We start from the raw sequence: 26,112 nt of genomic DNA, 5'->3' as shown, positions 1-26,112 counted from the left end.
TCTAGTAACCATGGAAATAGTATTGAGATGAAGCCCCAGTCTTTCTGTTTCTCTAGTAACCATGGAAAGAGTATTGAGATGAAGCACCAGTCTTTCTGTTTCTCTAGTAACCATGGAAATAGTATTGAGATGAAGCCCCAGTCTTTCTGTTTCTCTAGTAACCATGGAAAGAGTATTGAGATGAAGCACCAGTCTTTCTGTTTCTCTAGTAACCATGGAAAGAGTATTGAGATGAAGCACCAGTCTTTCTGTTTCTCTAGTAACCATGGAAATAGTATTGAGATGAAGCCCATCTTTCTGTTTCTCTAGTAACCATGGAAATAGTATTGAGATGAAGCCCATCTTTCTGTTTCTCTAGTAACCATGGAAATAGTATTGAGATGAAGCCCATCTTTCTGTTTCTCTAGTAACCATGAAGAGTATTGAGATGCGGCCTCAGTCTTTGTATAACGATATTCTCGAGTAATGCCCTGTTTATAACCCACTAATTAAACCACTTATCTGCTCATTAATTCAACCTCTTAATTGAAACACTGAGGGACCAATTAGAAGCCTTGTTAGGCAGAGATCTTAAGACCTCGTTAGGGGAATATGCAGATGTGTTGTGAGCGCTGAACTCTGTAAATAGATCCCGCAAAACATAATTGAGAGAGAAAACGCTGGGTGAGGATGATTCAATGATATGACTGAAGCATATGTAATATAATGATTAAAGGGATTGTTCACTAAATTACATTGCTTACAGGGTAAGAAAAAAAATGTCTATTTGACATTTGTTTCAAATGTAAACTTTTGAAGGAATCCAATACTTCATTTTGTAATTTGGGTGAACTAGCCCTATATGAAGGTGCTTGGATTCATGGTCGTTTGTACTAATTTAATACAATTAGATGGATAATGAGTAATGACATATGTATAGTAACATTTGACAATGAAAGATGGCGGTTCATTTCTTTGCGTTTTCTCAGCCTGTTGTGCTCTTACTAATATCATCTGAAAATAAACTTTACAAAACATAATAGAAATCACATGTTTATTTTGATCAAACAATCATGTATTTTTCCATGCTACTGTTAAGTACTTTTCAAAGGATATGTCTAAAAACCTGACCGTACCATGTTTATCAAATAAAGCTATTGATTGTTGTCCTATTTCAAGTTGATAATAAAATGAATTACAGAAACATCTATAGAATTTGGTATACCAAATCAGTATGTACATGAATCAACAGGCTTAGTATTGAAAAAAAGCTATCCCATTACCAAGTCAACCAATAATGCAATTGGAATGTATGTAGTCAAGTGCAATACATCAATACTATAATCACCCAGTTTCAGGTCCTTCATAATATGCAATTACATACATATTTCATAACATGTCAATGTAGCCTAGTAATAGTCATTAATTACATGATCATTACTGTGTGATTTTGGCCTGTAACTCCTTCAAACACTCCAGGCTGGCCTCAGGGCCATCCTCCGAGGTCACAAACCCAGGATAGGTGGCACTAAACTGGGCCTGAGGAGGCGGAGAGCCAGTGGTGGAGCCCCCATCAACCTGGTGAGAGGAGGGCGGAGAGAGCAGAGGTATCAATTTAGCATGAGCGTAGTCAATCTCAAACCCCTCGAATATCAACCCCACCCCCCAAGCTCCGAGACCCTCTTCCAAAACCCTGGCCACCTTCTGGGTTGCCAGTACCAAACTCGTATAATCTGCCTCTTCGAGTCTAAATATATCCGAGGTCAGAGGTCGACGGGGGACCAGTACGGTGATGCCGGGGGCATTGGGGAAGGGGGTGAGGAATGCCACGTGTCCCTCATCCTCCCACACCCTCCACTGCTGCTCCTCTCCACGGACAATCCGGGAGAAGAGGCCGGGGTGCGATGGGTCTTCCCCCAGGAAGGTGAGGTTTGGTAGGGCATTGGTGGAAGGGAGCTGGGCCTGGATCTCAGCCTGGATCTCTTGGAGGGACGTGTCAGTCCATCGAGGGCCGCTTTTAGAGGTGACGTAGCCGGGGTCGTGGTGGGTGTAGTGCTCATCTCCCGCCAGGTGGGGGCGCCACTCACTGTCAAGGCCGTGTAGCGGCAGCACCCGGATCTGTGAGTCAATAACAGGGACTATTACTAGGCTACCTGTTCATACTAGAAAGGAGGACAGAATTATGGTGCTATCTAAACACAAATGTAATGTTTTTGTTCATCAACATAAATTATATTGTCAGTTTTTATTCAAAACTAGATGAGACACACAATAGAATAAAAAAGAATGAAGTAAAAATAGAAAATAGCAGAATAGAATAAGAGTAATTTAGAAGATAGAAGAATTTAAAAGAGTAGAATAAAATAGAAAAGAGTAAAGTAGAATAGAGTTGAATAATAGTAAAGTAGAAAAGAGTAGAGTACAAACACAACAGACCTGGGGTGGACTGTTACTGTCTGGGTGGGGCCTGCAGACCAGGGCACATCTCTTCACGCCCAGCCTCTCACACAGCAGGGCCCCCACCTCCCTGGCCCCCAGCAGCAACCTCAGGTAGGCTCCCTCACCCAGCCTGAAGAGACTGCCTTGAGCTGTGCTTGGTTCCTCATCGGGGCCTCTGGGGGTCTTCGGCTCCAGGATGGTAGTGCCTGTGATTGATATTCCATATATGAAGATAAAGATTGTCCCAAAAGGAACCCTATTCCCTATGCAGTGCACTATAGAGGGGATAGGGTGCCAGACAGCAAGATATAGTAGATGACAGTATACTATAGGATTGCACAGTAAACTGTACATGTTCAGTGGTTGCGTAGCAACTGACTATTATAAAATGTAAAAGCAATGGATTGACATGAGGTGTGTTACTTGGCTGGAAACCCGACGATGAATTACATTGAATTCTACGTTGGGCAGAAATGAGCGTTTGAATCGGGACAGTTTCCTCTCAACTTCTACAAGACGTCATTTTATTCAACATTCTAATTATAATTGAATGTACTTTACTGGTTGTCTGTGTGGTTGGTCCTTTTGGTCGGTATATGAGACAATATATCCACAGGAAAGTATATGTCCACAGGAAAGTATAATTCCATCAACCTTTCAAAGCGCGGGTAGTGCCTTCAGATTCCTATCACCTGAAGCATGAGCACAAGACAAAAATACATGCACGAGACACAGGCATACTTGCCGAGCTCTTGCACATGTTTCTGCGCATGCTTCAGGTGATAGGAATCTGAATGCACTACCTGCGCTTTGAAAAGTTGATGGAATTATACTTTGCTGTGGACATACTGTCTCACATTGATTGAAAACACATATGCTATAAACAGTAGGCTATCTTTGGCTTGTTTGCATCAACTGCAAAGACATTGGCAACTTCATCTTTGTAGTCAACTTTTGTTCTGAAGTTATCAGTGGTCGTAGAGATGGATCAACCATGTGATTCTATGTTCAGTTGAGATTTTCTGTATATTAAGTGACACAGGAGGGGGGAAAAACAGGTTCCACGAGTGGTCTGAGGCAGGCGTTAGATTACAAGCGTTTTCAAGTGCAGCGTTAATAGCGATGGTTTAGGGAAACAGCTTGGATATTAGGGAAACAGCTTGGATGCTTTTGGGAAACCGGGCCCTGGACCAGAGCTAGGTATTGTGGTAAAGAATATGCATCTACCTGGGGTCCAGGGCTGGGGGTGGAGGTAGGCCACCAGCTCCTCTGTCTCCCAGATCACATGACGAGGTCGGGGAAGAGATGATGACATCCTGATGGAGGCAGGTAGTGAAGGGAAAAGACAGAGGGGGAGGAAGAGAGTGAGGTCAGGAGAGGGGGGAGAAAAAGGGAAATAGAGAGAGAGAAAGATGGGAAGTCTGTAATACAAGGACGGTAAGAAAAGATGAGTGTCATCATGACATGCTGCACTTTGGGGTGGACCTGTCTCAATCAATGAGAGATTTGAAATAGACAAGATGGCGCCGTACACATTGTTGAATAACTTAATGGAGCAAAACATGTATTTATTTTAATAACCGAGCATTTTCTAAATTCAAACCCACCACCTGAAACTGGACACGGACATTCAAGTTAAGGTTGGTCGAAAATTATCTGTGCTACAAACAGTACCTAGCCTGTAACTCCCAGTAATGGATCTCAAAAATATTTGGTTAAATAACATTATCTGGTATAACTGTAGCTAGCATCGATGTTTGTCGACCTACTTACGGTACCTTCTTAGAAACCGTGCAAGCAGCATACAGCTAGAACGTGGGTTCAAAACGACTCCCGTTGGTTCTTGGTGTTCATTCAAAAGAGTTCAGAATGATGGAGGTGAGCGCTGTATAACAGTGTCGTTTCTATCATACCGTAACAACAACCTTAGTTCGGTCAACTTTCCGTTTCTCGTAAAAGCCGTGGTAGTGTTCTGGAGCATCAAAACCGTGATGCAAATGCTGGCTGACTGACTGATCTACAAATAATAATATCGTTATTTATGATGCAAGGTGATTTGTAGATCAGTCAGTCGGCTGCAATGTCGGAACAAGCCCAATGTTTGCTGGTCACATGACAGTCTACGGTGATTATGTTATCATAAAAATTGGGAAGTGTAGTTTTCAGTAAGGACACCAGGTGGCACTCTAGCATTAGAGGTAAAAAGGCGGGAAGGTACTGTACATTTATGAAATTAAGACTTGGAGGCCTACTTTTATCACGAGTGCATTTCTGTATGTTTGCTAGCATATCTTAAAAAGCACAACACAAATCAGACAAGGGACAGAGAGAAAAACGTTTTAAAGTTTACAAAAGAGGAGTACCCTAGGAAGACACACATATTTGCCAATGCAATTGTTTCTTTGATGCTATATTTATATTCATCATATTATCCTAAATGTTCACATTATCCGTGACAAGTTTACTTTGTTTATCTTTATTGCTGATTGAGTCGAGGTTTGAAAATATTATTAACGTTACAGTACCTCAAGTCCTTCCTTCCCAATTCTCTAGAAATGTAGAATGACACCATACCACTGGTTCTTTCACAGTGACTCATAGTTTCCTTATACACACCTCTCGCTTACACACACACACACACACACACATAAACACACACACACACACAGTCTAGAGACTAGTCTAGTGTTACTTTTTATTCATAAACGCACATAATTCACATCGTTTTTATTCATATGGTAGTGTCGATAACGTTACCTCATAAACACAACCGGTATTTATTGGGTAGTGTTTATAATGTTGCCTCATTAGCATAGCAGGCATTTGGTAAGGATTATAATGTTACCTCATAAGAATAGCAGGTATCTATGGTGGTGTTTATAATTTTACCTAGTCAGCATAGCAGGTAGGGTAGTGTCTATAATGTTACCTCATCAGCATAGCAGGTACGTTAGTGTCTATAATGTTACCTCATCAGCATAGCAGGTACGTTAGTGTCTATAATGTTACCTCATCAGCATAGCAGGTACGTTAGTGTCTATAATGTTACGTCATCAGCATAGCAGGTAGGGTAGTGTCTATAATGTTACCTCATCAGCATAGCAGGTATGGTAGTGTCTATAATGTTACCTCATCAACATAGCAGGTATGGTAGTGTCTATAATGTTACCTCATCAACATAGCAGGTATGTTAGTGTCTATAATGTTACCTCATCAGCATAGCAGGTACGTTAGTGTCTATAATGTTACCTCATCAGCATAGCAGGTATGGTAGTGTCTATAATGTTACCTCATCAGCATAGCAGGTATGGTAGTGTCTATAATGTTACCTCATCAACATAGCAGGTACGTTAGTGTCTATAATGTTACCTCATCAGCATAGCAGGTATGTTAGTGTCTATAATGTTACCTCATCAACATAGCAGGTATGGTAGTGTCTATAATGTTACCTCATCAACATAGCAGGTATGTTAGTGTCTATGTTACCTCATCAGCATAGCAGGTACGTTAGTGTCTATAATGTTACCTCATCAGCATAGCAGGTATGTTAGTGTCTATAATGTTACCTCATCAACATAGCAGGTATGGTAGTGTCTATAATGTTACCTCATCAACATAGCAGGTATGTTAGTGTCTATGTTACCTCATCAGCATAGCAGGTATGTTAGTGTCTATAATGTTACCTCATCAGCATAGCAGGTATGGTAGTGTCTATAATGTTACGTCATCAACATAGCAGGTATGTTAGTGTCTATAATGTTACCTCATCAACATAGCAGGTATGGTAGTGTCTATAATGTTACCTCATCAACATAGCAGGTATGTTAGTGTCTATAATGTTACCTCATCAGCATAGCAGGTATGTTAGTGTCTATAATGTTACATCATCAACATAGCAGGTATGGTAGTGTCTATAATGTTACGTCATCAACATAGCAGGTATGGTAGTGTCTATAATGTTACCTCATCAGCATAGCAGGTATGTTAGTGTCTATCATGTTACGTCATCAACATAGCAGGTATGTTAGTGTCTATAATGTTACCTCATCAGCATAGCAGGTATGGTAGTGTCTATAATGTTACGTCATCAACATAGCAGGTATGTTAGTGTCTATAATGTTACCTCATCAGCATAGCAGGTATGGTAGTGTCTATAATGTTACCTCATCAACATAGCAGGTACGGTAGTGTCTATAATGTTACCTCATCAACATAGCAGGTATGTTAGTGTCTATAATGTTACGTCATCAACATAGCAGGTATGTTAGTGTCTATGTTACCTCATCAACATAGCAGGTATGGTAGTGTCTATAATGTTACCTCATCAACATAGCAGGTATGGTAGTGTCTATAATGTTACCTCATCAGCATAGCAGGTATGGTAGTGTCTATAATGTTACCTCATCAACATAGCAGGTATGTTAGTGTCTATAATGTTACCTTATCAACATAGCAGGTATGGTAGTGTCTATAATGTTACGTCATCAACATAGCAGGTATGTTAGTGTCTATAATGTTACCTTATCAACATAGCAGGTATGGTAGTGTCTATAATGTTACCTCATCAACATAGCAGGTATGGTAGTGTCTATAATGTTACCTCATCAACATAGCAGGTATGGTAGTGTCTATAATGTTACGTCATCAACATAGCAGGTATGTTAGTGTCTATGTTACCTCATCAACATAGCAGGTATGGTAGTGTCTATAATGTTACCTCATCAACATAGCAGGTATGGTAGTGTCTATAATGTTACGTCATCAACATAGCAGGTATGTTAGTGTCTATAATGTTACCTCATCAGCATAGCAGGTATGTTAGTGTCTATAATGTTACGTCATCAACATAGCAGGTATGTTAGTGTCTATAATGTTACCTTATCAACATAGCAGGTATGGTAGTGTCTATAATGTTACGTCATCAACATAGCAGGTATGTTAGTGTCTATAATGTTACGTCATCAACATAGCAGGTATGTTAGTGTCTATAATGTTACCTTATCAACATAGCAGGTATGGTAGTGTCTATAATGTTACCTCATCAACATAGCAGGTATGGTAGTGTCTATAATGTTACCTCATCAACATAGCAGGTATGTTAGTGTCTATAATGTTACCTTATCAACATAGCAGGTATGGTAGTGTCTATAATGTTACGTCATCAACATAGCAGGTATGTTAGTGTCTATAATGTTACCTTATCAACATAGCAGGTATGGTAGTGTCTATAATGTTACCTCATCAACATAGCAGGTATGGTAGTGTCTATAATGTTACGTCATCAACATAGCAGGTATGTTAGTGTCTATAATGTTACCTTATCAACATAGCAGGTATGGTAGTGTCTATAATGTTACCTCATCAACATAGCAGGTATGGTAGTGTCTATAATGTTACCTCATCAACATAGCAGGTATGTTAGTGTCTATGTTACCTCATCAACATAGCAGGTATGGTAGTGTCTATAATGTTACCTCATCAACATAGCAGGTATGGTAGTGTCTATAATGTTACGTCATCAACATAGCAGGTATGTTAGTGTCTATAATGTTACCTCATCAGCATAGCAGGTATGTTAGTGTCTATAATGTTACCTCATCAGCATAGCAGGTATGGTAGTGTCTATAATGTTACCTCATCAGCATAGCAGGTATGTTAGTGTCTATGTTACCTCATCAACATAGCAGGTATGTTAGTGTCTATAATGTTACCTCATCAACATAGCAGGTATGGTAGTGTCTATAATGTTACCTCATCAACATAGCAGGTACGGTAGTGTCTATAATGTTACCTCATCAGCATAGCAGGTATGTTAGTGTCTATGTTACCTCATCAACATAGCAGGTATGTTAGTGTCTATAATGTTACCTCATCAACATAGCAGGTATGGTAGTGTCTATAATGTTACCTCATCAACATAGCAGGTACGGTAGTGTCTATAATGTTACCTCATCAGCATAGCAGGTATGGTAGTGTCTATAATGTTACCTCATCAGCATAGCAGGTATGTTAGTGTCTATAATGTTACCTCATCAACATAGCAGGTACGGTAGTGTCTATAATGTTACCTCATCAGCATAGCAGGTATGTTAGTGTCTATGTTACCTCATCAACATAGCAGGTATGTTAGTGTCTATAATGTTACCTCATCAACATAGCAGGTATGGTAGTGTCTATAATGTTACCTCATCAACATTGCAGGTATGGTAGTGTCTATAATGTTACCTCATCAGCATAGCGTCATGTCTCTCCTCCTCCTTTACTATTAGCAAGAATGCAGAATGTCATTCACCTATTCATTTCAGCCTATGAGCATGGCACACTAAGGCAATCCCACCCCGCTTGCTGATTAACCTATGGGCTCACTCGTGCAGTAATCACTTTCCTTTCTTTCAACCAATGAGCATGAATCTAGGGGAGTATTTATGTCAACTCAAACTTTGTCTCCCACTTGCTGTTTTGCAGCAACAGCCTTTCAACGACCTTCCACCTCCCCACCACCGACTGAAGGCCTGTCATCGCATCCCCGTTCTTCCAGCATAGGGCAACTTGTTATCAGCATCTGGCTCTGAGGAGCATTCCACGGAGATGAGGCTACCCCAAACTATTCAATACAATTCCATATTGTATTCTGTCTTTGTTGTCATTCAGTTGAACTTGTATTTGATTTAACTAACTATTTAAGCTCCACCCCCTACTTCCTCTTTCTTCCTCTCTCACATGTCTGTATACTGACTGACATGTCCCTAGATGACTCACTCTGATCCCGAGCCTTCAGGCTAATTACCTGGTCTCTCTCTCTCTCTCTCTCTCTCTCTCTCTCTCTCTCTCTCTCTCTCTCTGTCTCTGTCTCTGTCTCTGTCTCTGTCTCTGTCTCTGTCTCTGTCTCTCACTCACTCACTCACTCACTCACTCACTCACTCTCACACACACACACTAATTATCACACACAGTCTAATTATCTGGTCACAGTGACATTATCTGAGCCCATTAACAGGCTGATGGCTGGGGATTAGGGAACTATATATACTCTCAGAGAAGTAGGGCCATTGCTAAACCTATCACTACCACACCTCTGTGTTACCCCTCAGTCAACTCAGCTTACTCAACCATCTTTATGACGCAGACCAGTGCGCTTGTCCTGTGACTGACTGAGTTGAAGAGTTGCTGGGTTAAGTTCTGCTTCAGATTAAAGTTAGCCTAAAATAGACCTACTTGAGACGAGTCATCTGGTTTTAGACTCCTGTATACAGTAGCGAGAGAGAGAGCCAGAAGAGAGGGGGTTGGAAAGAAGGGAAGAGGAGAGAGAGGTAGAAAGAGACTATCCCCACTGGGCACACGCTGGTTGAATCAAAGTTGCTTCCCCATCATTTTTGTTAGGTATAGTATTTTATGCTTTGAAAAGCAAGTGCCTAAAATAACATTTAGACAAGTCTTTGGGAAGTAGCAACGGACTGCTAGAGGTCACGTCCCAAATAGCACTATTCCCTACACAGTGCACCACTTTTGACCAGAACCCTATAGGTGCCATTGGGATGCAGTCTCGGTTTCATGGTACTGTAGTCCCTCTTTGGATCTACTCAGTGGGGGACAGATACATCTATACTATTCCTTACTCAGATCTTCTTTACCTTTGTTAAAACCTCTTGAAGTTAGGGGGCAGAATTTTTATGTTTGGAAAAAATAACATTCCCAATGTAAGCTGCCTATTTCTCAGGCCCAGATGGTAGAATATGCATATAATTGACAGATTAGGATAGAAAACACTCTAAAGTTTCCAAAACTGTCAAAATATTGTCTCTGAGTATAACAGAACTGATTTTGCAGGCGAAAACCTGAGGAAATCCAACCCGGAAGTGTCTTTTATTTTGAAAAATCCCTGTTCCATTGCCTGCCTTTCCTCCATTTAAATGGATATCAACCAGATTCATTTTCCAATGGCTTCCACGGGGTGTGAACAGTCTTTAGACATAGTTTCAAGCTTTTATTCTGAAAAATGAGCGAGATTTATCAAAGCGCGTCAGTGGATAGATGGATGTCCTTCCATTAGTTCATGCGCACGAAAGTTGTAGCTCGACATTTTCTTTATCTCTGTTATTGAATAGTTTACCGTCCGGTTGAAATATTATCGATTATTTATGTTAAAAACAACCTGAGGATTGATTATAAAAAAAGTTTGACATGTTTCTACGAACTTTCGGATACTATTTGTAATTTTTGTCTGCCCTTCATGACTGCTCGAGCCTGTTGATTTCTGAACATAACGCACCAACCAAATGGAGGTTTTTGGATATAAAAATAATATTTATCGAACAAAAGGAACATTCATTGTGTAACTGGGAGTCTCGTGAGTGCAAACATCTGAAGATCATCAAAGGTAAGCGATTAATTTTATTGCTTTTCTGGCTTTCGTGACCAATCTACATTGCTGCTAGCTGTCTGTAATGTTTTGTTTGTGATCGATAAACTCACAAACGCTTGGATTGCTTTCGCTGTAAAGCATATTTTCAAAATCTGACACGATAGGTGGATTAACAACAAACTAAGCTGTCTTTTGGTATATTTCACTTGTGATTTCATGAAAATAAATATTTGTAGTAATTTCTTTTGAATTTGGCGCTCTGCAATTCAGCGGTTGTTTACGAAAATGATCCCGTTAAAGGGATCCGTGCTCCAAGAGATTTCAACCAATGAGGCCTCTACCTGGGCTCTAGCCAAGAGTTATAATTAACACTACATACCACCAGTAACTGCTATGTGGCTGTGGCCTGATCAAACCTTAGTTTAGGGCCAGTGAATCATGAAACACACACACACACGCCAGTGAGAATCCCTGTTATTGTGAATGGCTCAAAACACCAAAAGCATACTGACAAGCCAACCCAAGCCATTAATGAATGAAGCCCATTGTGGTCGGTAGGATGCATCCCAAATGGCACCCTATTCCCTACGTAGTACACTCCTTTTGACCAGGTCCCATGGGGAATAGGGTGCCATTTGGTACGCAAGCCAAATAACAGTAGATTCATGTGGAATGAACACTACAAGTCAAGGCTCATCTTCAGTCAGCCTGCTTTAAAACGCTTCGTCGATCCCAGCACTCACACCCATGATCTCCTAATGAGCTATTCAGACCTGGGTTCAAATACTATTCGAAAACGTTCAAATAGAGTATTTGCTTTAGTCTGCCTGGAGTGCCAGGTCACATGTGGGCCGGTTTTTCACTTTTGGGACTTCTCTATTAGTTCCATTTCAACCTCAATCAAGCACAGATCAAGTATTTGAAATGATTTCAAATGGTATTTGAACCCAGGTCTGGAGCCATTTCAAGTCCCATTTCAAACAGGCATTCATTCCCTGCATGGCATTTGCCTTGGCTTGACATGCCTCTCACTTGACCTCTCTCCCTCTCTTTCTATTGCTCTCCCTCCGTCTAGCGGTTAAGAGCATTGGGCCAGCAACTGAAAGGTCGCTGGTTCGATACCCAGAGCCAGAAAGGTAGATAAATCTGCCGTTCTGCCCTTGAGCAAGGCAGTTAACTCCCAACAACAACTGCTCCCCAGGCGCGATGACGTGGATGTCGATTAAGGCCCCCTCCCCCCTGCACCTCTCTGATTCAGACGAGTTGGGTTAAATGCAGAAGACACATTTCAGTTGAATGCATTCAGTTGCACAACTGACTAGCTATTCTCTCCCTCCTCTCTCTTCTACTCTCGCTCTCTCCCTCTAGCTTTCTTTCTAACTCTCTCCCCTTATCGTTTCCACTCTCTCCTTCTCCCCCCCCCCCCCCTCTATCAGGGTGGTTCTTATCAGGGCCTGTGCAGGAGTGGAAGGCCTCACTACTGTGGATTCTGTGTGTGTGTCTGTGTGTCTGTGTGTGTCCTCCCGGCTTACACGGTTGTAAATAAAGGTAAAATAAATCTGTGACGTTTTACTGCCCTAGCTAAATGTACACATCTGCCTGCCATGTTTCTTTCAACCCACTGAACTCTTTCACACAAACATTTGTACACACTCTCGCATACACGTGCATTAGTCTTACATATAGACACACACAAATAAACAGTCTAATGACCATATAGACACTATTTTCATTGCACATACTCACACACTAACCCACAACCTTTTTCTCTCTCTCACTCACTGACACACAAGCTGTCAACCCACAGCTTTTTGCCACACACACACACACACACACACACACACACACACACACACACACACACACACACACACACACACACAGAGAGACAGAGACAAATGTTTCCACTCAGTCTGTCTGGTTTCAGATAAAACAAATGGGGGAGATAGACAGAGATTCTTTCCTGTGAGACATTTTCACAGCTGTGCTTCTCTCTATACTCCCCCACTCAGTCTCTTTCTCACTCACACACCTCTTTTTTCTCTGTCTCACTTCTGCTCTTTGGGTTTTGTTCCTTCAGCCAATGGCAAGAAAATGTGTCCAATGTTAGCCGGTTCAAACCTGTTTTCTAAGACTTTCTGAAATAGCTCAACTCGCACCAAGGCTTATTTTCAGAAGATTAGTCTTTAAATTGTTTAATTAAGGATAAAATATTTTTTATACAAATGTTATTGTAAAACAGCTAATGACACAGTATAAGCGAAGCTTGTTAAAGCAGGGTGTACTGGCTAACCCTTAAAGCACAATGACAAACACTGATATTATATAGATTCTATAGACCAGGGATCATCAACTAGATTCAGCCGCGGGACAATGTTTTTCTTGAGCGGCTGGTCGGGGCGCCGGAACATAATTATTCATCATTTGTACTCTAAAAATTGACGTAAGAAGCCCAAACAGATATTGTATTTGACAGAAACAATTATTTCAAACCTTGCTTACAAGATCACGTCTCTATTTGTGAGTGGAAATACTTGGGAATGGATTTCCTAAACAACATTTTGAGGTGAATTCCTGGTGATTTTATTACTTTATGCCCCAATTTTTTTATGCTAAAAATGTATTCTGAAAACAAATGTGAGACCCACCAGTTGACAACCCCTGCTATATATCCTTATGGTTTAATAAAGGATACATAGCTTGTTTAATAATTATCTAAATAACATTTAAAAACAAACAATAAGAGCTAATCACTCTAAAAGCTCAAACATGTAGTAGTGTACTTGCCAACCCCTGCATTAGCTATTGCTCAATGACAAGTAGTATAGCTGTACTAGTTATAGCATGGATGTTTGCACTACCAACTACCCAGACATTTCCTGTTTGCGCAATCTTACATGTAAATCAGGTATACCTGGGGCCGTATGTATCAAGAGTCAATCTAGGATCAGTCCTCCCTGTCCATGTACTCTTATTCATTGTGAATTAAAAGGCAAAACTGAGCTCAAATCAGCACCCCTACTCCAAGATGCTTAAGAGACCCGATATTCACGAAGCTCAGGTTGGAGCTCAAGTGTGACAGACCCAGGGTCTCTATTCATAAAACTTGAAAGTAGGGAGTGCTGATCTATGACCGGTTTATATTTCAGATCAAGATTACATGGACACGAGACCTGATCCTAGATCAGCACTCCCACTCAGATGCTTCATGAATATTTTTCCCAGGACTCACCTGCCATTCCAGTTGCACAGGCTTAGAATACCAGAGTACTGTTGCTTAGTCAGGATCAAAATGATCCAACGCTTCTATGGTATCAGTCGTATGTGTACACTACTAGTGCTTTACTAAACTTGCATCTCAACTGCACATTTGTCATGGCATTTAGATTTGCCACTAATAGCTAACATGTACTTCTTAATCCAGATAAAAGATCACACTTCAAACAGATCAGTTGAGATTCAATAAGGAGCTTTAATAGTAAACAATAGCAAAGCATTTATACAAGCCAAACAAACATGTAGCTAAAAGCTACACTAGAGTTGCCAACTAGGTCTAGGACAGTCTAGTAGATGGATGGTTTTCTACTATCCAGCGTTAAATAAAACCCTGATGAAGCCAGAGTAGAGTTCAGGTGAAGATATATACAAACCAAACATAACATTGTGACAGAGGGAATTCAGTGTAACAATTAAAAATCTGCCACAGGGCGAGGCCCCTTTCTGGACTAAAGCTGCATGGAGGAAGTCAAAGAGTTTTGGGGTAACGAGAAAAGAGGGGGAAGGTAAGGGGTGAGTGGGGTAAGAGTAACAGTAGGGTGACAGTTTGGGGGGGGGGGGGGGTTGTAACTGGTCTTTGAAACTGGAGTATTTTGGGGGAAGGTTATGGGTTGGATCTTGGTAAGTGTGGCCATACTAATTTGTGTTCGTCGTAATTCTACATTTTCCTACCTACGCAGTAACCATGGCCTAGTCAAGACATACCATACAACACTTGTGTGTTTAATAATGTGTATGTATACCAGTGTAACACTGTGATAGGGTTCATACAGAACAGACCAGCATGACTGATGCTCCGCCTGACTAAAATCAGTCCCACATCTTCTCCCCCTGATAATAATCTCATCAACTTTTCTATTATCTTTCTAGCCATTACCCGACTGCCTTCTCCATTCTTCTCCTAAAGTATGCAAATGCACACTTCCCATCATAGACCGCAAGTATGCAAAAGTACACTTTGGTAGAAGGGTGGATAACCAAGACGTAGCCCCTCCTCCACAAGGTACTGGATCTCATTCTATGCATTCCCCTTTCTTGCCTTCCTTCTATCCATAATTTCCGCTGACTACGCCACACTAACAGTGGTCTTCTTCCTGTTCTTCGCTGAGCGGACCTCCTCCATCAGATCTCTGAGGTACTGGATCTCTCTGCTGATGCCGTCAGCCTTCTCTGCCAGCTCACTGTTCCTCTGCTCCAGCTCGGAACACTCCGCGCTCAACACTTCCTGTTCACTCTTCTTCTTCTGTCGGTAACGTGTCGCTGCAGTCTTGTTCTGCTCCATCTTCTTGAGCTTCTTCTCCACGACCTTGGGCGCCCCGGATACTGATTTGACCTTGCCGCTGAGGGTTGCGGGGGATGTAGTCTCAGGTTCAGGTTTGGAGTAGGGTTTGGTCCTGGAGGACCCGGCTATGGAGGGAGAAGGAGAGGGGGAGGAAGATGGGTGGTGAGGAGGGGAGCCGGATACAGAGTCGATGCCGGAGTCGCTGTCATCAGACTGGTCATCACAGCTACTGGAGGCTGAGAGGGTTGATGTGGGGAGGATGGTTGGCTCCTCTTTAGGGGAGAGGACCACCACAAAGTGGCCTGAGGGCAGGAGGGAGAGGACGATAGGGGCGGTGGTCTGGAGGCTGTCGCTAGGCTCAGAGATGATGGTAGGTGGAGTGTGGGTTGTTTTGACTTCCAAGACATCAACGTCCACTTCGCTCCCCAGCTCAAGGGTATACCCCATGGAGAGGGGTGCTGGAGACTGTGGCTCAGACTTCACCACGACCTCTTGATCCTGAACCGTCACCACAGAACCTCTGACCTCATCCCTTACCTCTTCTTCAGGGAGCTCCATGGAGGGGAGGTCAGCCAGAGGGATGCCCAGTGAGAGCACCTCGTGTGGGGCAGGGATTGTGGCGGTGAAGGGGTCCACTAGGTCTAGGTCCATGTGGGTCTCCAGGGAGGCCAGGAGCTCCTCAGGGGAACTGGGCGGGGCGTCGGAACAACAGGAGCCAATCAGAGAGTCCAGGTCGAAGTCACTCAGGTCTATCTTCTCAGCCATCCAGTCCATGCCCGAAAACGCATCATCTGGGGAAGAAGCGATAAGTAAATTCCATCTTAAATATACAACATATTATACTCAATGCTTATGACATGACAATTTTAATAATTATTGTACAGTGATAACGAAGTAAAAATCAGTCCTCTGAAAAGTTCTTTCCCAAACAAAAATCTGCCCTGAAAGACAATATTCCAGTCTAATCATGATTTGAAGGGACATTGGAGTTGCTGATACCGGAACCCTACTATAAAACCCTATTGTTTGCCAACATGTTTCCTGCCTGTACAACAGGAGGAAAAGCACCGCTGACACCAGTTTTGTTTTACAGTAATAGCCAGGAAATCTGGTGCAAACCAGTTTGTTGGGGTGATGGGCGGCTTGTCATCACATGTGGATGTGCAAACGGGTAATACCGGTAGTTACTAACGACCTCGATGGTTAATTACCATACACGTTGGTATTAGGCAACGGTTTATGACAAACCGAGCCCAGGGGAGAGCGTAGGTGGGGATAGGTTAAAGCCTAATAGATGTGATAACAGCACAGATGGAACCACGTATAGGGTTAGGCAGCAAACAAAGGAGGAGTTAGTATGTGTTTAGCAACACTTGAGCTGTGTGTTTTTGTTGTGGTTTTCTTTTCAGCTGTGTTCTCACCTCTGCAGACGTTTGTTCCCATGTGGGCATGGAGCAGCTCGCTAGAGTCCAGCCACGGAGTCAACGGCATCAGGTGGTCCTCTACCCCGGACCCGGCCTTGCTGCTCCCCAGGAACGAGGGACGAGGGGATGTAGGGAGGGAGTCGGAGGACGAGAGATGGGAGGGGGAAGGAGACAAACTAAACAAAGAGGAGGGAGAGAGGGAAGAGGTGGAAGAGTTGGAAAGAGAGAGGGAGCGGGAAGAAGAGAAGGAGGAGAGAGAGGGGGGTAGATCATCCTCTTCATCTTGGTCCAGACGGGGCCCCATGGGGTCAGCCGTCAGAAACCAGTTGTCCAGTAACAGGGCCCCAACGTCCTCCAAGACCAGTTGGGAAGTCAACAGGGACATGACTGCTTCTTCTGGTTGCTGTCAACAGTAACAGGGTACTATAACGGGATAACAGAGAGTCTTCGGACGTTGTCGTCGTTAGGGGGAACGGTGATATCGTGCTGTGGTTGACAACAGCAGAGCTGAGGGTGGTTGGTTTGAGAGAACTGGAAGCAGAAAGGAGAGATGGAGGGATAGGGGTTACAAATTGCAGTATGACAAGTAGTTCCACAGAGGAGAGAACACTACTTTATTGGTCAATTTACTACATGAGCAACAGAAATGTATTTTGCATATCCCATTCTCTCCGGTAGACATACACATACTGTAGGAGAGAAGGTGTGATAGGGGTGAGATGGCATGTATGACAGGGCCTTAGTACCATCATAGCTAGGCTACATAAAAAGGAAAATAATCATTAAAAATGTATTTATAAAGCCCCATTCTTTCCTTAAAATCAGCAGATGTCACAAAGTGCTAAAACAGAAACCCAGTCTAAAACCCCAAACCCAGTCTAAAACCCCAAGCAATGCAGATGTAGAAGCACGGTGGCTAGGAAAAACTCCCTAGAAAGGAAGGAACCTAGGAAAAAACCTAGAGAGGAACCAGGATCTGAGGGGTGGCCAGTCCTCCTGACTGTGCCGGGTGGAGATTATAAAAGTACATGGCCTTTAAGGTCAGATCGTTCTTCCAAGATAATCTCTTCGCCACATGTTATTGTTTTGAGGGCTAGGTGATCCTATCAATAAATGGTGTCAGTTAAATGGTACAACTCATTGAATACCCTCATTGTACTGTGTTAGTAACACCCATCGAGGAAGTTCTATTACGCTGGCCTGGGTTGAACCGGGGAATAGTGCTTCACGTCGGGCGAAAGTGGGGAGGGAGGAGCGCCCTTGACAAATCACGCTGCTCTGTCATGTTGTCAACAAAGGCAGCATGGTGAGTCTTCCAGAAACATACAGCTTCTCCATATAATAAATATTTAACTAGTTTTCACTTTGAAGACAGATACAGCATTTATCAAAAGCAATCACTTTTGCATGTGAAAACACAGAATCTACACATCACTCCACATGCATATTTATGTCACTTTTGATTTGAGCTGGCTTGCAGTTGGACTGAGCAGGGCACCTGGCTCAAAGAATGCACCGGTTCAAACTCCTCCCACCGGGGTAGGGACAAATTAAATACTTCCTCCTAACACTGGGGCATTTGTTTACGAGGAAGTATGCGTTTGGGAAATACACATGAAAACAGTCTGCTAGAGATCTCTTGTAAAACCTGTGGTATCTGAAGTTATGTCCTAGTGACCTAGTCAACAGTTACAGTCGGTCGTTTCCTGGTAAAACTGAGGCCAGTTGTTAAACTAAGTGCTAAAGGAACAAGTCGAGTCAATAACAACTTTGACTTAATATCTCCTAAAACGCATTCATGTATTTCACAATAAAATAGTACGAGATATTCTGGTCTAATACTTCAGTGGAAATTCCGCCAGTGCTGGTAAACTCCCCGCCCTCCGCCACGGGATAACGCTGCCTAATTTGGTCATGATGTGACCGGTAACGCCGCCTCCTCGCTGACTCACTATGGAAACGGAGAAGGGAGGGTGAGGATACCGCCATTTTCACAACAACCATCTGTCATGAAAGGAAAGTAGAAAGCGAGAGGACAAAAGTACGCCATTTTGAAAGTGCCACGTTGCCATGTCTGGCATAGTAACTTCATTAATGAGCCTGGGTTTAATAACATTAGTTAAAAATCATAACAATATTGTTATTCAATATGAGAAGGGGGTAGTTGATAAGTTATGACGTAGATATCGGTTTAAATGGCCCACTGTAGATGGCACGCGATCCACATGGTTGTATTGTCACTTTGTTGAAAGGTACTGAAACGCCGACACTGAATAACGTTAGCATATGCCATCTAACGTTAGTTATTTCAGGCAGACAGTTGATACGAGTTACTATTTCCACAGCTGGGTAGGTGCCAAAGACAGCCCAAATCTAGCTGACACTGACATATCGAATATCTGAAGTAAAGTTAGCTAACAGTATAAGCTATTGTATTGTAGCGTTAGCTAGCTAGGACGCTAACAACAACTTCCCAAGCCTGCTTGCCAGCCACACATGCCCGGAAAAATACGTATAATTTTTACTTACGCCATTTTGCGTAAAAAAGCCAGTGCTTGACCGTTGCACTGCCGGGTTGTTGCCGCTGCTGGATAAGCCGCTGCACGTTAAACTGCCATTTTGCGAGGGAGAACTGGGCGCTCGGAATGCTTCAAAATTTCGTTGAATGTCACAGAGAAACAACTGTCGAGCTAGGTCACATGATTATTTATAGTCCCGCATCACACCCAAGTGTATCCTTCCGTCAAACAGCGCTGTGGTGTATCACTCCGATCCCGTTACTGCCTCTGATTGGTTTAGATCGTTATTCCGCTCGTTGGAAATAAATAGGTCCAGGGCCATAGTGTAACCGACGAAATGTAGGTCAAATTAACATGTATACATTGAATTAAGATTGAAGAGGAAATTTATGTTTACATTGGTAACTTGTATTTCAAATCTAAAAAAGCCAGTGTATTATTTTTGATTACGTGAACTTGTTGCCCACTAAACGAAGGACTGCAATGTGTAGAGTAGACTACTTCACAAAGTTAGATAAAATTCAATCTAAGATCGATCAAAATGTATTAGAACTTGTCTAAAGTGATAAAATAATTGTTTTTCAGCCTTAATACACCCATTACTTATGGTAGAAAAGGATACGTTGAATTTCTAGAGGAGTCTCTCTTTTCCAAAGACGATTTGTCCTCAAGGATTCGAGTGTCTTTATTAACTTAACTGAAGACTAATCAACGGTAACTAATCAAAAGATTAAAACGAAAATTGTGGTAACTTTATTTCAATTTTATAAACAGATGTAGTTTAGTTATATTCTGATGACAACTCATGATTACAATTGAATACATGTCCAATCCCTCCACCTGGTGGTTGAAAAGCCAAATAAATTAGTGGAGGTCATTGAGTTCTCTATTGTCTATAGTACATCAAAATGGTACCCTATTCCCTATGTAGTGCACTACTTTTGACCACAGCCCTATATGGTGCCATTTGAGAAACAGACAATGTTACTGTTCCATTTGACCAGTGGTATTCAAAGTCAGGGTCTAGTGGGTAGTAAAATAAAAATGTCAATTGATTAGACATTTTTAACAACAAATGGATAGTACAGATAAACACAGAGTATTCAGAACATTAAGAACACCTGTTCTTTCCATGACAGACTGACCAGGTGAATCCAGGTGAGAGCCATGATCTCTTATTGATGTCACTTGTTAAATTCACTTCAGTGTAGATGAAGGGGGGAGACAGATTAAAGAAGAATTTTTAAGCCTCGAGACAATTGAGACATGGATTGTGTATGTATACCATTCAGAGGGGGAATGGGCAAGACAGGCACACTGGTTTGTGTCAAGAACTGCAACACTGCTGGGTTTGTCACACTCAACAGTTTCCCGTGTGTATCAAGAATGGTCCACCACCCAAAGGACATCCAGTCAACTTGATACAACTGTGGGAAGCATTGGAGTCAACATGGACCAGCATCCCTGTGGAACTCTTTCAACACCTTGTAGAGTCCATGCCCTAACGAATTGAGGTTGTTCTAAGGGTGAAAGGGGGTGCAACTCAATATTTTGAAGGTGTTCCTAATGTTTGGAAAACGTGACAATATAGAAATGTTTTTTAGAAAGATAATTTGAAAAAATATAGTTTATTGAGCAAAATTATTCTCTTAATTTTGTTGATAGAAATGTAAATACAATGAATTCAAGGTTATTTGTTTATTACATATTTTGAGGTTGAGTCAATCTATGTGGATTGGGACATTTGTTAAAGTTACTTGTAAAAATATCTACACCTGGAAAAGCAGCTGTCAAGAGTCCTGACAAATCATGATTAACAACATCATGCCTTCTTATTCACAGACAATCTCAACTATTCATAGAATAAAACATTATAGGACAGAATAGTATAAAAAAAGAATAGGACAGAATAGAACAGAGCAGACTAAAATAACAAAAAATTGTTTATTTTCCTACATATTTTGTACGACTTTCTATTTTTATTGCTAATATTTTTGACAAAGTGTAACGTTACTGGAATGTTGAGAGCTTCCAAGTAAGATTTTCACTGTACAGCTTACACCCTATATTATTTTCACTTTACAAATAAACATTGATTTGGCTCCTCATCCTCTTTCTCCGTCTCCTCCACCTCAGATGATGAGATTATTTTCTGTTAACACTTCATCCAGCCCTTCATTCAGCTGCTGAGCCACTTTGCGTTTCTTTTTCCCCAAACTTGTACTTCAGTCCTTTCTTCAGCTTTGGACCATCCTCTTGCTTCATGAAGTAGATATCCATGCCCAGAGCGAAGCCTTGGAGCACCCCCGATGTCTTACTGCTGGCCTCTATGCCACTGGAGCTACCCACTCCTGTCACTTTGGCCACCCTGGTTAAGGTTTATTTGATCATCTTGGTACATATGCAGAAACATTCTTAACATGTTGTGTGTCATATCATATAAAACACAATTAAATAAATAATCTGCCTAAATATATCATCAATAAAGTCATACACAACACAATAGATAATGCAGTGCAAAGTCCTTCAGATACATAAATGCTAAAACTGAGAAAGTTGTCTCACCGTACGCGTTTCCTGCGTAACCAAAACCTCTTCATAAAGAGGGTAATTGGACTCCTCTCTGTCAACGACAGCAGGCGACCCAAACTGGGGAAAAAACAATGTACAGCTCGGAAAACCAGGTATTACAGTATTTGTAATAAATTAGTGTTAAGATTAAATACTGTATTCTTCATATAGCTCATTCTAATATTTCTACTGCTGTACATTGCATTGTAGTTACTGTGTATACACTCACCACATATGTATTATATACTGGATTCTTGACATAGCTCACTGTAATATATCTACTGCTGTACTCTGTCATTCTTAGTTTACAGTACAATGTGTAAATGCTTCCTGTTTACATACATATAGATTGCATTTGGATTACTGTTAGTGTTATTTGGGTTGTTAATTGGATTTAAGCTTAGCGTTAAACATCTCTTTTCTCTGTCTGTCTCACCGTACGAGTTTCCTGTGTAACCAAAACAGTTTCATAGAGTGGATGATTGGACTCCTCTGTCAACGACGGCAGGTGACCCAAGACGAGGACCCACCACAAGCGGCTTGTATTGGTTCTCTTCTCTTCAGTTTCAAACTGAAAAAGAAAATAGTAATTCAAGTCATTTTCAGAGAGTGCATTTTCTGAGGCAAATCCTAACTTCCACTCAAGTCAAATTTTTACTACTTAGCACTGCGTTGATGTCAATGGGAGACAACGGGAACATTTGACTTCAGGGGAAGTTAGGATTCACTCCTATATGGATATATGAGAGAAAATGGAAGAGAAGAGTGTGTTGGGCAAGATACCTTCTTGACCATTTCAGTCAGTTATTTCAGGATTATTTCTCACAGACAACTTCTGCTGGGCCATAGGAGGCCGCTTCTGAACTGTGTCTGGAGTTCTCAAGTAAATGTATATTTCCCACCATAGGTCTCTCACAGAAGAGTGAGGTGGAGAGCCATGGTGAATGTCCTATGCTCCCCAGGGGCCAAGAGGATAAAGTCAGGTAAGTCATGTCATAGTTAAAACTGCAGTTCAAATAGAAAAGGAATTCAACTTGATGTATGGTATGTTGACAATGGTTGAATCGAATCTTACTCTGCCTCCCCCAACCCCTGGGCCAAGTGTGACTGAGGGAGATGAGGGACCACAGCTCCATCTCCTCTGGGGCTCACTCTCCTCAGGCTTGACAATATAGATGTTCCTGGAGTGGCGCACCAGAGGGGGAGGCTGTGGGGGGATGAATCTGCCACACACTCAAAAAGTAGCTAAGGTGGAAAGGTTAAAAGCAAACACTCTTGTACATACTTCTTTAAATCGATACTGTCATGTTTATAACGGTGAATAGTAAGGAGCCGGACAGAGATGAAGCACCTGCTGAATAACTGTAGTTGAGTTCTAAATAGTAGTATTTTGGGGTATGCGGAAATATAACATTTTTATTGTATGTCCCACTTCGCATTGAGTATGCTTCAAATACCAGGATGTCATACTAATTTTGGCTTTTCATCTAGTAGAAATCGCTGCCTGCTATTGAGGAAGGCAATCATATTTTCTGGCCCAGGTGTGCTTGACAACAGTTGATAATCTGCTTTCTGTACATGCTTTATTTGTCTTTTGCAGTGGAGGAAGAACCCTGGATGTTGCCTGTCTATCCATTTGGACAAGAGTCAAGACACATTTAGGCTGTTGAATTGTGCAACTTGGAATGAATCATTAGTAATACCTTGCATCCTTCTCACTTTCACTCTGACAGTGTCACACACAAGTGGGCTTGTCTTAAAAATAGGGCCTTGTGGTTTGCGCCATCATATGACATGCCTGGATTTTAACCTTCATTTAAAGCTTTTTGATCAAACTGTCCTCCTTTTCATTTATGTCAGATTGTCCAGCACCATACATAAAAAGAATTGAAGCAATTGTCTGAATAAGGCTGAAAATGCAGCATTAAAATCAGGCATCATGTCATAAAACACAGGGCCCTACTTGTAAAAAAAAAAATATATATTTTTGCAATGCATTAATTTATGTTTGGTTAATGTAGTCAATACAAGGTTTGACATAAATCTCTAAGTGAGCACAAATAATAAAGTATGTTGGGGCAAAAACGTATGTACTTTTTGAACAAAATAAACTTTCATGAAGTCTGCTCATTCCTTTGAGGCTATGCATTGGGGGCTAAATCATACCAGACTCAGAGACACAAAACTCCACAGGTAAATACAAAAAGGCCCTTACCTTTGCCATCACAGATGTACAACTATACTCCTGTCTGAACTTCCCTGGAGAATTGTCTTGTCACAAAGCACTGTTTCTCTCATACACTTCCTCTCTCTACTCACAATAGAAGATCATTATTTTATGTGCTTAGATCTACTTTTGGAGGGCATCAAACGTTCTACTTCATTAACTTGAGCCACAACATGATCATGCCCAGGGCCGGTCCTGGACGTTCTGCTGCCCTAGGCGAGACAAAAATTCTCTCAGCTAAAAGTCAGAAGGAACAGAACAAAAGCCCAATTAATAGGCCTAAGCTACAAATTAAACATCTCGTTAATAGGCTATATAATCAGTTCAATGTCAATAATATATCCTAATATTTTCAATCTGATTACATTGATAAAAATCACTAATGCCCCGGAAGCTCTGCCACCCTAGGTGAGACAAAAATGATTACATCTTAGACATTCTTATGGCACTTTCAAAAGTTACCTTTCCACACAGACAAAAGCTCACAGAAACCGGTCAACTTCAACTGCTGCCTACTCTTCAGTTGTATAACCCAACAACAGAATTGCTTCCCTAAAAGCTGCCTGGTTTTAAACAAACATCTATTTTCAGAAAGAGAAAAGCTAAATTAATAGGGACAGAATAGTATTTTTTACTTTTTTTAATATCCTCGAATATTATAGGCTGCAGTTTATCTTCAGGTTGTCATAGAGAGGAATTAATATATCCCATAAGGCATGACCGAGTTAAGCATTGTTATAGAACGCTTGATATAATCTGGATACGTTTTATGTATTTAAAAATATAAAGCAAATAATATATATCCTTTTTGCCCTTTAACAATGGGTATGTGACACCATCACTTAATTCGAGCCTTGGTTTTAGTCAAACACACCAAGCCCTTCCCAGACACGGAGGTATTTAATCAGTGCACGCGACAGTGTTGAAGTATTTGGCTATACCGACATCTATGGAGGATAGTTGTGATGAAGAAATAAGCTCCAATTATATATGTAATTATGTTTGCAGCAAAAGGAGCAAAAACAGAAGGCTGCGTCGTTTTACTTGGAATAGACCAACCTTGGTCGCTCCACTCTTTCCCCGTTCGCCATCTTCCTATTGTAAGTGGGCCACCGAAAACTTTCGTTTACCCTAATCTCTTGGGAAATACCCCTATTTATGCCGATGTGGTCCAGCCTGCACTAACATAACCCGTAAAGATCCATTCATATATTTTGGCCACTCACAGGGATCTTTTATGTTTTTTGTCTGGGAGTCGGATTTAGCAGCACCACAGCTGTCATCCGGGACCGGGAGCGACGAATCTGAGTCCGGGTCCAAGATATGGTCTTCGCCGGCATTGTTTGGAGGTGTGGCTAGGCCTGGTGCGACCACCTGTTCTTGTCCAGACAGAGAACAGTCATCATCTGCTAGAATCAGCGAACCGGGGCTCGTCGTTTTCGGCGAATGAATGGCCTGTCATTCTCCACACTGGCTGATGAACAGTGCTGCATGCTGATATATTGCACCAGCAAATTTCTTTGGTTCAGAGATTGTGCCTCTTTTCTCAGTTTTAGACGTGGTAACATTGTTTAAACTCTATAGATTACGTTTAGCTAAATGTATATCCACTGTTAGCTAGCTACTAACAGGGTACGCTACTGCCTTAATCACTAATCGTTTGTCACACACACAAATATATTTAAAAACATTTTTTTAAATTGGCAGATTCATTTTTATACATTTTTCACAATTGGATAATCCCATAAACACATCACCACCAAGGTTAGTGGGATTCGGGAGAAGCAGGAATGGGGCGGGAACAGCAGCAACGCTTTGAGCTGGGGTGCAGCGGGCGGTGTAGTAGCGGATCAGGGGCGCCGGAGGGCGGCAGCCAATTGTCAAACTGCCTCCCCAAAAATCAAGTGCCGGGCCTAATCTTGCCGAAAGTGAGGGCTGGCCCTGATCATTGCACCGGAGAGTACATTATCAGTTGTAGGACTGTATATTATAAGGCCCATTGAGACAATAATTGAAATTTGAAAAAAATGAAC

The 26,112-nt window shown here is 41.6% G+C and overlaps 2 protein-coding genes across 6 annotated transcripts; both read right to left on the bottom strand.

The window, feature by feature from the left end:
• Positions 1 to 1,016: 1,016 nt before the first annotated feature.
• On the bottom strand, positions 1,017 to 5,007 carry LOC129839965 (uncharacterized). 5 transcript variants are annotated; one of them, XM_055907721.1, is made up of 4 exons: positions 4,944 to 5,007; positions 3,646 to 3,839; positions 2,416 to 2,624; positions 1,017 to 2,097 (listed from the first exon to the last, which is right to left on the bottom strand). In XM_055907721.1, the coding sequence occupies exons 1-4, from the start codon at positions 4,988 to 4,990 to the stop codon at positions 1,417 to 1,419; spliced, it is 1,131 nt and encodes a 376-aa protein (XP_055763696.1). In that variant the 5' UTR covers positions 4,991 to 5,007; the 3' UTR covers positions 1,017 to 1,416. The 5 variants fall into 5 exon arrangements, with proteins under 5 accessions (XP_055763696.1, XP_055763697.1, XP_055763699.1 ...); XM_055907722.1 differs by lacking the exon at positions 4,944 to 5,007 and adding an exon at positions 4,188 to 4,531; XM_055907724.1 differs by lacking the exon at positions 4,944 to 5,007 and adding an exon at positions 4,188 to 4,531 and having other exon boundaries at positions 3,646 to 3,734.
• Positions 5,008 to 14,232: 9,225 nt separating this feature from the next.
• Positions 14,233 to 19,440, bottom strand: atf4a (activating transcription factor 4a). The gene is made up of 3 exons (XM_055907716.1): positions 19,292 to 19,440; positions 16,760 to 17,293; positions 14,233 to 16,129 (listed from the first exon to the last, which is right to left on the bottom strand). The coding sequence occupies exons 2-3, from the start codon at positions 17,145 to 17,147 to the stop codon at positions 15,123 to 15,125; spliced, it is 1,395 nt and encodes a 464-aa protein (XP_055763691.1). The 5' UTR covers positions 17,148 to 17,293; positions 19,292 to 19,440; the 3' UTR covers positions 14,233 to 15,122.
• Positions 19,441 to 26,112: the final 6,672 nt, after the last annotated feature.

Source organism: Salvelinus fontinalis, chromosome 40 (assembly GCF_029448725.1).
Source record: "Salvelinus fontinalis isolate EN_2023a chromosome 40, ASM2944872v1, whole genome shotgun sequence".
Taxonomy (NCBI): Eukaryota; Metazoa; Chordata; class Actinopteri; order Salmoniformes; family Salmonidae; genus Salvelinus; species Salvelinus fontinalis.
This window is presented reverse-complemented; position numbering and strand designations above follow the sequence as displayed.